Source organism: Pelodiscus sinensis, chromosome 13, assembly GCF_052426305.1.
Source record: "Pelodiscus sinensis isolate ZL-2025 chromosome 13, ASM5242630v1, whole genome shotgun sequence".
In the NCBI taxonomy this organism is placed as follows: Eukaryota; Metazoa; Chordata; order Testudines; family Trionychidae; genus Pelodiscus; species Pelodiscus sinensis.
The window spans coordinates 45,864,791-45,880,049 of NC_143064.1; the positions used below are offsets into that span (position 1 = coordinate 45,864,791).

Here is a 15,259-nt window from a genome sequence, read left to right on the forward strand (position 1 = left end):
GTCTCAGGTTTGAGCGCAAGCCCCGCTTCCGTCCACACACAAAGCGGTCTGACTCTGGTTCACACCGCACACTAGGCCTGGGCTGTGTCTCAGGTTTGAGCGCAAGCCCCGCTTCCGTCTACACACAAAGTGGTCTGACTCTGGTTCACACCGCACGCTAGGCCTGGGCTGTGTCTCAGGTTTGAGCACAAGCTCCACTTCCGTCCACACACAAAGCGGTCTGACTCTGGTTCACACCGCACACTAGGCCTGGGCTGTGTCTCAGGTTTGAGCGCAAGCCCTGCTTCCGTCCACACACAAAGCGGTCTGACTCTGGTTCACACTGCAGTGGGCTTGGAAACACCAAGTCCGCTAGTTGCACAGCGCCAGGCATCGTGTGCAAGTTGGGCATGTCCATGGGGTACGTCTACACAGCCCTCCCCAGGGCCATGGGCCTCAGACTAGGATTTGAGCTCCAGCGCTATAAACAGCCAGGCGGCCGTTCCTGAGGCACAGGGAGGGGAATGTCTGTGTGGCTATGCCTAGTGCTGCAGCAGGAGCCCGGCAACCCCCAGTTGATAGAGCCGCACCCCGAGATTTATAGAGAATGAGCTCCAGGACCTCTGCCCTGCTGTGTCCCGGTGGCCAGAGGCCATGGGATCTCGCTTCTCTCCTGGCTCCCCACTGTGTCAGAGCTGTCCCCTACACCATCCCCCCGGCTGGAGTGTGCTGCGCTCCAGCTACCTTCACTTGGGAGATGACCCCCAGGGGACCACAGGGAGAGATTATAGCTGCCTCCAGGCTCCTAGGCTGGGCAGGTAATCAGGGAGTAGCTGCAATTCCCCAGTGACAGCTTCCGCCAGTTCCCCTCTCTTGCACTCAGCAGAAATGTCATGTGGCTGAGAATCTTGACCCAGGGGCAGCCAGATGTCCCAGGACACGGTTGATGTCTCTGTGGGGCTGTCTGGGAGAAGCCCAGCACCACAGGACCATGGGGTCCGAATTACCAACCCCCACTGAAGACAGTCTGCTCTCCCCGGGACAGGGTTTGGACCCGCGGAGTTTCCTCTTTCAACCACATCTCCGACACCGATACTCACAACTGGAGAAAACCAGAGGGCAGGAGTGTGTGTCCATTGGGAAGTTCTGCAGCTGGAGAAGACATTCTGCCTCGATGGTCAGCCTGGAAGTGAGACAAAAGACAGCCTCAGAGCAGCGTGGACCCTTCCGACACAGCTGCGGAGCGCCCAGTTGTCAGACTGGGCTGCGGTGTCGAACCCGAAATAGTTCCCAGGAAAGGGGCAGGCTTGCCATGTTTTGGTCCCTCCCAAATTGGTTGGATTTTTTTTCCCATGTGTCATCCTGACATTTTGGGAACAAAAAGTTTGTGTTTGAAAGGACTTTCTGTTTAGAAATTTAAGTTCGTTAGGGCTTTAAAATGGTCAAAAGGGAAAGGAAAAGTTTCAGACACGTCAAACTGATCCCCCCCCCCCCCACACACAGATTTTTGGTTCCCAAAAATGTCCATTAATTTGACTTTTCATCCTGAGTTCAGACAGGACCATTCTTTGGTATCTCTGCCTAATGGTGTAACCTCCACTAGCACCAACCCTCCTCCCACCAGATACCTCTGCATCCCGCTGCTAGATCCTCGCCTAACCCCCCAACCCTTGCCTTAAGATACCTCTGCATCCCCCTGCTAGATCCTCACCTAACCCCACAATCCTCACTTTAAGATACCTCTGCATCCCCCTGCTAGATCCTCGCCTAGCCCCCCAACCCTCGCCTTAAGATACCCCAGCATCCCCCTGCTAGATCCTCGCCTAGCCCCCCAACCCTTGCCTTAAGATACCCCAGCATCCCCCTGCTAGATCCTCGCCTAGCCCCCCAACCCTTGCCTTAAGACACCCCGGCATCCCCCTGCTACATACTCGCCTAGCCCCCCAACCCTTGCCTTAAGACACCCCGGCATCCCCCTGCTAGATACTCGCCTAGCCCCCCAACCCTCGCCTTAAGATACCCCGGCATCCCCCTGCTAGATCCTAGCCTAACCCCCCAACCCTTGCCTTAAGATACGCCGGCATCACCCTGCTAGATCCTAGCCTAACCCCCCAACCCTCGCCTTAAGATACCCCGGCATCCCCCTGCTAGATCCTCGCCTAGCCCCCCAACCCTCGCCTTAAGATACCTCTGCATCCCCTCCATTAGATCCTCACCTAGCCCCCCAACCCTCGCCTTAAGACACCCCTGATTCCCTCCACTAGATTCTAGCCTACCCCCCCAAATCCTTACCTTGAGATACCTCTGCATCCCCTCCATTAGATCCTAGCCTAGCCCCTCCCCCCAGCCCTTGCCTTAAGATACCGCTGCATCTCCTCTGCTAGATCCTAGCCTAAGCCACCCTAAACCCTCGCTTTAAGACACCCCTGCATCCCCTGCTAGATCCTAGCCTAGCCCCCTCAGACCCTCACCTTGAGATACCCCGGCATCATCTTTTCTACATGCTGGGAACTTTATGCGCTGGAACCCGACTGCAGCACCCCTCCATGCTCCAGCCCAGCAGCCACCTGGGGCCATGGCGTTGCTTGGCATTTACTCCTGCGGCCCGAGACGTACCGGAGCGTGTAGAGCACCTTGCCATCATTCCAGATCCGGAGCAGCTGGTTGGGTGTGGTGATCCAGTGCGAGTCGGCCCGCTTGGAGTTCCGGAAGAAGGTGTCTGGGATCCAGATGCGGCTCACCATGTTGGTGTTCAGAGTCAGGGCTTTGAGGGTGCTGTTAAAGCGCAGGCGCCGGTCGTACCAGGTCTGAGCGAAGAAGATATCAATGGTGTATTCCTGCCAAAAGAGACAAGAGAAGGATTGTCCTAGTGTGAGGAATTATCTAGCCTGGAAGAGAAACCAGCAAGCCGAATGTTGGGGCCACTGGTTCAGACTGACACGCAGAACGCCTGGTACACAGAAGATAAAGGCAGCTGGTTGGAGTGAGCAGGAGAAGATGGACGGGCGGCCTATGTGACGGTTGTTTATTACATGTGGCACCTGCCAGCAGCAGCTGAGATGCCCTGGATGCAGAGTATGTGGCAGTATTTGTATCGGGACTGGGCACCTGCTGAGGAAGGCACAGTCCCTCCCCTTCCGTGCTTGCACTGGAGGTGGGCAAGACAGACAGAGCCGGGATGCAGTATTGTCTCCATTTCACAGAAGGGAAACTGAGGCGCCGAGCGATGCCACGACTAGCCGAGGGACGCGCAAAGAGTCTGAGGCAGAACCAGGACGTGGAGAGGAAAAGCTTTGAGGGAACCGTTTTCCATCAGACAAGGCAGCGCGGTCGAAATCAAAAGGCATCACCCGGGGGATTCCCCCCAAGCTCGGCTTGCGGGAACGGACAGGGAAAACGTACCAACAACGGTGACACGTCCCCAGTGGACAGAGAGAGGAAGGGAATTTCTGTTCTGTGCCCCGCTCTGCTCACCAGGCCGGTGCCTTAGTGCCAGATCATTCACTCTCCTGAATTGCACCAGCTCCGGGGACAGAGTCGCTTCCCTTCTCTGGAGCGCTCGGGAGCTGGAGAGCCAGTTTATTTAAGGTCAGTGCGTGAGGCAGACTGCTGCCTGACGCGAGGTGCATGTTATCCTAGCCACGTGGTCCTTAGGCATGGTGCTTCCTGTGGGATGCGACCCAGCAACCTCCCGGCTCCCAGCCAGCTATTCCAGCAGGGGAACCAACCGACCAGAGTCCCACCCAGCACAAGCCACAACAAGATGCTCACACCTGTGAGGTGCTTTGGGTGTAATTAACATTCCCTTTCCACTGAAGCAAACTCAAGTCCTGTAAAAGGGTTTGCTAGCCCTGGAGCCTGAACGCTGGCTCTTCTGGGGACCTGGCCCACCGCCTGTCCATCAGGGTGGCCGTAGGAGCTCCGCATTGGCCTTCTTCTAACACTGCCTAGTGGCAGCTGGGAAGATCTGAGAATCATAGAGTCGTAGGGCTGGAGGAGACCTCAGGAGTCATCGTGTCCAGCCCCCTGCCCAAAGCAGGACCAACCCCAGTAAAATCATCCCAGCCAGGGCTTTGTCAAGCCAGGACTTAAAAACCTCTAGGGATGGAGATTCCAGCCCTTCCCTAGAGAACCCAGCCCAGTGCTTCCCCACCCTCCTAGGGAAATGTTTTACTTGTCCATGATGGGGACTCGGGTCTCCTAAGAACTAGGCTGAGCTCATGAGATTGCAATGGCCTCTGGCCACTACGGGCAGATCCTTCTTCATCTCCTCCACACCAGTAAAATCCTCACTGTGCTCTGGCAGTGTCGGTCTCTCCCAGACTGCGGGATAGTGTCTGATCTTGCCACCTCCCTGCCTCCCTCTCTTGGTTGATCTCAGAGCAAGTGTCCATGACTGCATCATGTCCACCCCTGATGCCCCGACCACTGGTTTAGAATCAGCTTCCTAAAATTGGCCATTACAATAGAAACAGGGCCTTGGAAAATGTGTCCTCTCCCTGGAGCGCTAGACAGACTGCTCCATCTTCCCCACTTTGCAATGTTGTCCTTCTGCTGTCCACTGACCAGCGAGGACCGTCCTTGGAGCTGAATGTGCCTCTCGCCTGAGAATGAGATCACGGAGGAACAGCAACGCCAAGGGTGGGAGATTCATCGAGCATACTGGCTCCCGGGAGCGTGGTCTCCGTGAGAGGTGGGTGGCGGAAGCTGATGATCCGGATCAGGTTCAGGAGTGGGTTCAGTAATCATGTCTGGGCTCTAGCTGCACAGGTGGCAGGATTGCCTAGATCTGAGGGTCACGTTTTCTAAGCACTCAGTCCTCAGAATGCAAGCCAGCTTCTCAGAAGTGGCCAGCGCCCTGCAGCTCCCACTGGGACACCGACGGTCGGATTTTTAAAAGGGTGCGGCGTGCAAAATGGGGAGCGTTTGTGAAAATCTGTCCTTTGGTGAGACCTCCCCTTGAGGCTGTACGTGGATACGGTGCAATGCTATGCCAGCACGGGTGGTGTTTTAACTTGGGAGGGTCACCCTACTCTGATACCAGAGGCCAGGTGAAAAGCTACAGACCAACAGTGGATCTTCATAAAACGGTTACGGACACATGTCCTGACAAACAACGTGTCAGACGAGATGGGCCTCACGCATACCGTGAACACTCTCCTGGCATGGGAAGGGTTCAGAATAGGAATGAGGAGACTTCTTGGGATTTCCAGCTTTGCGTCTACTTGCAGCTGATCTTGAGAGCAAAGCGGAGTGAACAATTTTGCAGGGAAGCATTTACAGGCTGTGTTTGTTCCCTTTGTCTCGGGGTGAATGCTCCACGGGCAGCTGTTGAGACCGATGAATGTGTTTGTTATTCCCAACTCGCCAAAGCATGATTCATGCAAATGTATTTTAGCTGGTGGGTGCTGTATTCTGTGCCTCTTGCTATTCGTACCGTTCTATTGGTCTGCGTGTTTGGTCGTCTAAGTCACATGACATTGTGCTTCCTGTGTGGCTGATCCCGCCCTGGTCCCCAAGGAACTTGCAAGGTGCACTTGTGAATGGCTTGAAAACTCACGTGACAATTTCACCACACGATTATCCACACAACTTTTGCTTTCCCCCTGCACAGCTGCTCCTGGAAAGCCTCACAAACGCTAGCAAAGCAAAGCTGCCGATTTTAGTGGAAAAAAATTGCTTGCAAATGTATTTCCTGCGGGATCTGCCTCGCTCTGCCTGTGAGATGTTTGTCACCTGGCACGCTGGAAAGCTCCAGGAATCAGATGAGATTGGCACTGCGGCGAGGAGAAATCCTGGGAGAATGGAGCATAGTCCTGTCCAAACCAGCTGCAGGAAATAAACCCATTCCACTTTGGGACTTGCTCTGGAATCAAGGTTCTGGATCCTACCCCACTTTTGTCGCAGTTTTGTCCTTGTCTGCCTCTGAGCCACTGTGTGATTGCTCCGTGCCTCGGTTTCCCCGCCTGGAAAACGGTCATCGCAAAACGTTCCTATGACAATACTACAGAAGGCTTTGTGAGGATTTAGTTCATGTTTGCAGCGACTTAATCCAGCCATCTGGGCAATAGTGGGTGTAACACATACACACACCAATGTGACACCCAGTGCAAAAGAAACAGCCAAAGACTACTAAAGAAAACCACCAGTTACTGCAGAGACTGGCTGCCTAAAGGCCACCAGGCCCCTAGCTACGGCAGCACGTAGTTATTCAAAGCCCAGCGGGAGTGACATGACATTCGTTATCTAGGAGTCCCGCGGCCTCAGATCTGATTTGGCCTTTCAGCGCTTCCCCATGAGGCTGCCATCTACACTCCATCAGTCCCGTCTCCGGGAGCTGCTTTTATGCCAGTCTGCTCCATTTCATCTGCCATGCGTTGTTCTTTTCTTGTGCCGCTGTTGCAGACGCGGGCGGAGGCCTGTTCCCAGAAGGCTGCCCATGCGAGCTTCGCTCATGGAGCTGAGCCTGGACATTGGGGACGAGGGGGACTGGAGAAGGGAGGGGGTTGGGGCGGCCTGCCCAGTGTTAAGAGATGCGATTAACATGTGGGTGGACGGCATTGAATCTACAAGTTTCCTTTGTGCCGCGCAGAGCATGTCTCATTGCATATGCATGGAATGGTAATTGAGCTCAGTGACCAATTTTATTTCAGGCTGCTAAGCTGCGTTCGGGATGATTATCGTGTCATCTGAGATCCATATGGTGTGGTCCGTAGCCACTGCACATTCCCCGACACTACGGAGCAGCTCTCTGAAACACATAACAAGCAGGAACAGCAGAGTGGGAGATAAAAGGTCATCTGTGAACAGCCTCTGGGTACAGCCGAGCCTCCGGCTGGCAATGTCATAGGTCTGGCAGAGGTGGCGTTTTCCTCCTGAAATGACTTCTTTTCCCCAAAATTACCCTGCCAGCCAAAATTTCATATGCACAGTCTCAGCCCAGAAGCCAATGTATGTATGCAGATAGCTCGTTCCAAAAGCAATTCATTCAGCTAGCGATCTGCAGGCAAAAATAATGCATATTCCATTACTGTGCCTGTTTCCTGGCTCTGTTCAGAACTCCCCCGGTTGTAGGAGAGAGAAAGACCTCTTCTCTTCAGAGCAAGCTGATTTGAAATGGATTGGGCGCCTATTTTAACCAAATTGAAACAAACTGGAATAAGACCTTCCACACAGCAATTTGCACTGGTTTAACTTAGTGGCTGCATCTAGACTGGCAAGTTTTTCCACAAAAGCAGCTGCTTTTGCGGAAAAACTTGCCAGCTGTCTACACTGGCCACTTGAATTTCCGCAAGAACACTGACGATCTCATGTAAGATTGTCAGTGTTCTTGCGGAAATGCTATGCTGCTCCCGTTTGGACAAAAGCCCTTTTCCGGAAATGCTTTTGCGCAAAAGGGCCAGTGTAGACAGCTGAAAACTGTTTTGCACAAAAAAGCCCCGATCACGAAAATGGCAATCATAGAATCATAGAATAATAGGACTGGAAGGGACCTCGAGAGGTCATCGAGTCCAGCCCCCCGCCCTCAAGGCAGGACCAAGCTCCACCTACACCATCCCTGACAGATGTCTATCTAACCTGTTCTTAAATATCTCCAGAGAGGGAGATTCCACCACCTCCCTTGGCAATTTATTCCAATATTTGACCACCCTGACAGTTAGGAATTTTTTCCTAATGTCCAATCTAAACCTCCCCTGCTGCACTTTAAGCCCATTACTCCTTGTCCTGTCCTCAGAAACCAAGAGGAACACATTTTCTCCTTCCTCCTTGTGACACCCTTTTAGATATTTGAAAACTGCTATCATGTCCCCCCTTAATCTTCTTTTTTCCAAACTAAACAAGCCCAGTTCATGAAGCCTGGCTTCATAGGTCATGTTCTCTAGACCTTTAATCATTCTTCTCGCTCTTCTCTGTACCCTTTCCAATTTCTCCACATCTTTCTTGAAATGTGGTGCCCAGAACTGGACACAGTACTCCAGCTGAGGCCTAACTAGTGCAGAGTAGAGCGGCAGAATGACTTCACGAGTTTTGCTTACAACACACCTGTTGATACAACCTAGAATCATATTTGCTTTTTTTGCAACAGCATCACACTGTTGACTCATATTCAACTTGTGGTCCACTATGACCCCTAGATCCCTTTCTGCCATGCTCCTTCGGGGCTTTCTTGTGCAAAACCGTGTCTAGATTGTCACGGTTTTGCAAAACTGCTTTTGCAGAAAAGCATCCGTGCCAATCTAGACGCTCTTTTCCGCAAATGCTTTTAATGGAAAAACTTTTCCGTTAAAAACATTTGTGGAAAATCATGCCAGTCTAGACGTAGCCAGTGGGTTTTAAATCAATGGAAATTAAACGGGTGCAACTTTCCCATGTAGACAGAGCGGTGGGTGCCTCTCTGAATTCAGCCGTGCTTTGCTGCGGAGCACTAGGAAAGTCGGGAAAGCTCTCTTTGTGTTTCATTCTTTCAGCAGCAACGCTCCTCCTCTCCCCAGGGCTGCACCGAGGATTAGCCCGTTAATCTTCCCAGAGTGCTGTAAAGCACTAGGCAGTTAAGTATTTTTATTGGAACACAAAGTTGCATTGTGCAATTTCCTCCACTGCAAGTTCTCCGGGGAAGGGCTCTCTCTAGACCCAGCCACAAGGGGGCGGTGGCCCTGATGGGGTGCTAGGGACGATTCTAACCCACTTGCCAAGTGGCAATGAGCACTGACCATGCTTTCTGGGATTACTAAAAGAAGTGACCGGGTTTGAAATCGTCACGCCTGACGTATGCCACCCTCATGCCCCTACAAACGTGGGGTGCGGGCACGACCCGGCAGGGAGCTCTTTACAATCAGCAGCAGCCTGCAAGTCTATTAAATGCATACGCTGAGGCTCCGCTCGTTTCTTTTTCACGACCCCATTAGCCACGCTCGGGCCTTCTTGGGCACAGGCTGGCATAAAAGGGGGAAGCAGCCAGCCAGGAGAGAGGTGAACTGGTAGAGCCGCATACCAGATCCCAGGACGGCCGGTCAATCAGGAGCTGCATTGGCATCCACGGGGGAAGTTTATGCAGCTCCAGGCTGCACTATGTCCGGGTCAAGTCTGCGATTCATTTCTGATTCTCAGGAGCCATGATTCATTCATTAAAAAGCAGCACACGTCCTTAGGGAGCAGCTCCCACACCCTTTGGAAAAGGGGTAGCTCCTTGTGCAGCCTGCCTAGTTAAACAAGGTCTAGCATAGACCTTCTGACCCGGCGTTGGGTAAGGAACCAGTCTAGCCCTTATTCTCCTACCATGATGGTTTTCAGCGATCACCTCTTTTCCACTCTGTCTGACTCGGAATTGAGGCGCCATGTGGATTTACCCCAACCCCTTTGCAGTGGGGTTTTCCAAAGCACTCCGCTTCCGCACCCATTGAAAACAAATTGGATACGTCTACACAGGGATAAAAATCCTTCTGCGGGCCCGGGTCAGCTGATTTGGACTCGTGGGGATCGAGCTGTGGAGACGTGTGGGCTTAGACCGGAGTCTAAGCGCGGGGACCCTGGAAGGATGTCTACACAAGACTTAGTCCCTCAGCCTGAGATCTGCGTACACGGGCCAGCCGCATCCAGCGGCAGGGCTTGTATGCCCATGTAGACATACACACCGACGTTAGCACGGGGAGTTGTTGAAAAATTCCACTCTATGGGTCGGATCCTCAAGTGGTGTCAACCGTCCTAGCTCCGTTGCAGGACTAGAACCATTTCCAGCAGCTGAAGAAGTGTTCCTATGTCTCCAGAATCCATGGGCGTTAATGGGAATCTATCCACAGGGGGCTTTGGTGCAGATCCGATATGATTGGGCTATTTTTCTTCTAACGTCTTGTTTACCAGTTAATTACTTGGGATCAGTTCTTTCTTTCTTGCCCCCATGCTTGCTTGACTTGCTCTGGCAAAGTGGTAAGAATTAATTCAATCTATAAATTGCATTGTCGTGGAAGAGTAAATAGTTTTAATAAAAGTTCACCCTTAATAGGGCTTGAGCTCCGAGTCAAGATAAAGCAGGCCCTTGATGTACCGCATGGAATGGCCTTTGGTTAACATCCTTAGGGATCTGGAATGGTTATTGTGGCCACTGGAGAGTGGCAGTAGTTCCTGCAAATGAAACATGCTGAAAATGTTAAAAATGGCTGCTAATAATCCGACAAAGCTGAGCGGAAAGGCTGTGAAGTCCGGACAACCCGCAATTCCCACGCTACTCCTAGCTCAGCCACAGACCTACTCTGTGACCTTGGGCAAGCCACTTTGCTGTTCTCTGCCTCGATTTCCCCTCCACCCTTCCTCCGTTGCGTGCATTTAGACCAGGAGCGGGGAACCTTTTCTGGGCCAGGGGCTGCTGATCCACAGAAAAATCAGTCGGGGGCTGCACGCAAGTGAGAAGCAAAGGAAAAAAAAGAAACCCGCACTGGCATGGCACCCGACTGAGAAAGGGAAAGATGCTCCCCACATTCCCCTCACACACCAGAGCCTAGGTGGGCCCAGGCTACTAGATTTTGTGTGCTCCAGCCCCGTGGGGGGTTGCAGGGGAGCTGGAGCTCCAGCGCAGACTCCCCAGTGCTGGGGGGGGGGCACTGAGTCTCAGGAGCCAAATCCAGGCAAGCTGGGGGCCACCTGAGAAGCTCTTTAGGGGAGAGGTGGTCTCTCACTATGTGTTTGTACAGCACCTGGTACCGGGGGCTCTGTGATGCTCTGTCCACTCCATTCAAGGCAGATCAGGTGAAATGAGGCCCATTAACCTGACAGGCTGCACCTGGGGGAGAGCCTGGGACTGACAGGCTAGATGAGGACAGAGACCAGCTAAGGAGGAAGAGGTGGGGCTGGTATAAATCCAGGAAGCTGGAAACAGAAGGGGAAGTAGTTTGCTGTCAGGGCCCGGGAGAAGAGGCGGGAGGTTTGGGGTGCCGTTACTGTTTGGGAGGCAGGAGTTTGGGCTCATACACACGTAGAAGCGGTGCCGGAAAATGCCGGAAGGAGTCCAGGGAAAGAGCAACAAGGTCTGGGAGAAAGCAGGGCACGGTTGCTAGGCACAGGGTCCCCAGGCTGGAACCGAGTGGAGGGCAGGGCATGGGTTGCCCTTCCAGTCCTTGGGGGAGTGGCCCAGACTGGGCCATGGCACCACAGCCGGTTCAGGAGTGGACGGTTGTCCAATGGGACTTTGACACCCAAGTGGTCAGTCCCGAGGCAGCAGGGCTCCGGTTATCAGCCTGGGGTAGCAGCAGCAGTGCAGAAGTAAAGGGACCAGCGAGGCGCTAAGTCAGGAAAACAACGCAGCCTTGCAAGCTGGGTGGGCGGGCCCTAAAGGCCTTTGTGTGCTTTGATCTCCCGCTGCCTTCTCCTCCTCTCCCCTTGGCTTTGAGCCAACGTCGGCTCATCACGGTCATTGTCCAGTCAGAGGGATCGGACATTTCCCCTGCGCGGAGACTTCCCCATACAACTTTAACACGGAGGTACATGAATTGCCCAGGGGGGTTGTGGAATCTCCCTCCCTGGAGATATTTCAGAGCAGGTTGGACAGACACCTGCCAGGGATGGTCTAGGGTGCTGGGTCCTGCCGTGAGGGCAGGGGACTGGACTTGACGACCTCTCGAGGTCTCTTCCCGTTCTAGCGTTCTAGGATTCTGTGATTCGTTGATTCTATTCCTGCTCCCAAGTGATGTCATTTCCTCTGGGAACCCTGAGGCAGGATGACATCCCGGGGTTGATGTCTCTGCATGGCACTGCAGCCTGTTAGGCCAATTCCCTCACCCTCGGCCTCGGAGCACATGCCACGGAAGAGGCTATTATAGCTTCCAATTAGCAGCCGACTCCCTAGGGGAATCAGGAAAATTCCTGGGTCGAGACATGAGAGCAGCCAGCCTCTGGCGAGCAGAAGCACAGTCTGTCTGCACGCTCGCTGACAAGGTTCTTATTAAAAAGGCACAGGCCTGGACACAGGATATTGAAAGCAGATGGGACAACATAATTAACCTGGTGGTTTCAGCACGTCTCAGTGAAGTCTTATGCAGAGCACCGTAGGAGAGAAACCGCCTCCTTTCAGTCTCGGGAGCTGTTTTCTTCCCTCCGGGCGGGGCATAAAGCCATGTGGAAGCACCTTCCAAGGCAAACAAAGACGCCTTTCGACAAGGGAGACCTCCACCGAGCACTCAGCCCATCAGCAAAGCCAAGCAAAAGTATCCAAACTACTGCCTCGTGTGAGCTACCTGGTGCACTAGCCTTTAAATGCTGCTTTGGATGTCGGAGTTAGTGACACCTCGCAAGGGCTGGGAGAGGGGCAGAGCTGAGGGAGAGACACGGACAATAATGAGGAGAGACTCCCGAGTAGCACAGAGAAGGCCTGGTGGATGCCCTTGTTTATTTGTCCTTTAATACAAGGGGCCAGGCCGTGAAACGAGAAAGGTCGAAAGGAAATACCTTTTCATGCAGTGTGCAATTAACCTGTCAGGCCTGCTGCCCGGGGAGACCCAAGCAAGGAGCTGAAATGTCTATAAATAAGACTAGCATCTGCAGAGTGTCCCTCGCTAGGCTAACACATTCAAGGGCGGCCAATCTGGAAGTTTCAGGATACACGCTGCTCAGTAGCGGGGGCCAGGCCGAAACATCCCTTAGGCCCTATTCACTGCAACACTGAGGTTCTGCCTCAGAAGCATCCTGCTGTAGGCCTGGTTGGAAACAAGAGGCTGGGTGAGACCGCTTGTCCGCTCCGGCAGACATAAGGTGACATTGTCTGGGTTTCCATGCACCTGGCCCATTTCTTGCTACATTTCTCTGAACCTATCATGCTTCCGACTCAGTTTCCCTGAGTCCTTCATTTCTCCGTGTCCAGCCTATTTCTGAGCCTCTGCCTCATTTCAGCTTCTGGTCTGAAGTCCACTCCGAGCCTCAGCGTTCCTGGTCTTATGATTAAAAGCAGCATGTCTGAGCACTCCAGTTCCCATGGCTTGTTCCCTCGCTGGTGCAGGGGCAGGAAGGTTAGGTGTTCCCTAGGCCGATTATGCCAAATTCCTAGGGGAAGGGCCCTGTGTCCAGTCCCTGAGGGGGAGGCGTGAGATTGTTGGGAAAAGAACACAGCTCAAAACGACACCGAAATCCAATGCCCCAACAATTCAGTTGATGAAAAAAAATTCTTGTGCTATGACCGTCATGAGCAATTTGGCCATGATTACCCATCAGGCTTTGCTCTACAACTTGGTCTTTTAAAAATTCTAGGGTTGGAGTCGGTGGGGAGCATCTCTGTGCTGCGCTGAGGAGCCAACTGTAAGGATTACAGCTGGGTACCTTTCCTCCCCTTGAAACACCACAGCGTTAGTGCTTCCCCTGCCTTCAAACGCTAAATAACAACCGGGAGCGATGGGCCTGTGATGCAACCGTCAGCTGTGGAGCTGAGCACCCACCTTTTGGGGTGTTCGGAGGAGAGGTTCTGCTTCGAGGAAACGGGCCCAAGCTACGGGCACTGGGTTCCCCTGAAAACTCCAGCCTGGCTGTCTCCTAAGGACTCGAAGCAGATGCAGGAGCCTCTGGCTCCCAATATCACACTCCCAGTCCTGCCGGGTGGCAACGTCGCCAGCTCTCGCCTCGAGGCAGCGCCCAGAGGTGACGGCCGCTATGTTCTCCGGGGGCCGGGGGCAGAGTGACACAGCCATGGTGGGGGCTGCTGTGAAAGAGTGAAATGGAAACAGAGGGCCCCCAGGTAGATCCGGCAGCACGTTCCCAGGCTGGGGAGGTGGCATGCTGGGCCACGGAGAAGAGATCGGAGAGCAGTAACGAATCAACGGGAACCCCTCCTGGTGAAGCAAAGGGCGGTGCTGACGGGCCACCAAGAGGCGCTGTCACTATATGATGTCCCACAGCTGGGAGAGGACACAAGCCACGCTCAGAGGGGTAGGGATGCTTGGGATCCCATCTGGGTGGGGAGGAACCCACAGCCGACTCCCTAGGTGGAAAGGGGCGAGCACATACAAAGATTGGCAGGAAACGAGGCCCGTGAGTTTGGCTTAGTCCAGCTGTAAAAATAGAGGAGTGGTGCAGACATCACAGGGACTCCTGCCCAGGCAAACGTCCCGCCCCGGCCCCCGGCCCACAAGATTCCTGCGCTGAGTTGCTCTGCTAAGGATCCTGTGTCCACGCCGCTGTCCATAGTGCTGAGATTCCACACCCGAGGAACTCCAAAGGGGTTGTAGTTTATCCCCCCGCTTTCCGCCCCTTGGGGGACAATCGATGCAGAGAAAGCTCACCGTGCAAAGGGGAGCAGGCTGCAGAAAGACACGCCCCTGGCACAGCTGTCTCCCAGATGGAGAGGAGTGGGGAGCAGTCCGCCCCAGTGACTCCTTGCCTGGAAGCTGTTTCATTCTCTCCCTTCCCCCTAGGTCTCTGCCAGCTCCTCTCACTCTTCTCTTCTCCCACCCTGTGTGTCCTTTTCGCTCTCTTCTTCTCCCCAACCCCTCTCTTCCCAATTCAGACCTGGCCTCTTACAGGGCTCCAGGCAGCAGGATGAACCCAGGGCAGGAGGCTGAGAGGAAGAGACCAGGCTACAGAGGAGGAACTGGGGGAGGGGGTCCTGACCCTTCTATCACAGCCTCCCTCAGTCAGAGCTCTCTTTGTGAACTCGGCGGTAAGAGAGACGCACGAGTCATGGTTATGCTCTTTTCATAGGCAGACGGAAAGGAACAGATCTGCCTGGAGTGTTGCAGCCTCAGCTCCTGGGACCATTCCCCGGAATCTCAGCTGTTTCCGGCTGTGTTGATAGGGTTGCAAAGTACACCTGGTGCTGCACCAAGGGTGTAGGTTTAGGGGCCCAAATTCCACTGAAATTCCTTGGGAGGCAGGTACCAGACCCCGGATACTCCTAGGAAATCCCCAGAATTATAGAATAATCATAGAATAATAGGACTGGAAGGGACCTCGAGAGGTCATCGAGTCCAGCCCCCCGCCCTCAAGGCAGGATCAAGCTCCGTCTACACCATCCCTGACAGATGTCTATCTAACCTGTTCTTAAATATCTCCAGAGAGGGAGATTCCACCACCTCCCTTGGCAATTTATTCCAATATTTGACCACCCTGACAGTTAGGAATTTTTTCCTAATGTCCAATCTAAACCTCCCCTGCTGCACTTTAAGCCCATTACTCCTTGTCCTGTCCTCAGAAACCAAGAGGAACAAATTTTCGCCTTCCTCCTTGTGACACCCTTTTAGATATTTGAAAACCGCTATCATGTCCCCCCTTAATCTTCTTTTTTCCAAACTAAACAAGCCCAGTTCAT

The 15,259-nt window shown here is 53.5% G+C and overlaps 1 protein-coding gene across 1 annotated transcript in view; it reads right to left on the minus strand.

The window, feature by feature from the left end:
• The window catches only part of GABRE (gamma-aminobutyric acid type A receptor subunit epsilon), a 75,530-nt gene that overhangs the window by 26,503 nt on the left and 33,768 nt on the right, over nucleotides 1-15,259 (minus strand). The window contains exons 4-5 of the mRNA XM_006136293.5: nucleotides 2,596-2,816; nucleotides 1,080-1,162 (exon numbers count right to left, since the gene is read on the minus strand). Coding sequence (XP_006136355.1) covers nucleotides 1,080-1,162; nucleotides 2,596-2,816 — 304 coding nt within the window. The remainder of the gene's footprint in view (nucleotides 1-1,079; nucleotides 1,163-2,595; nucleotides 2,817-15,259) is intronic.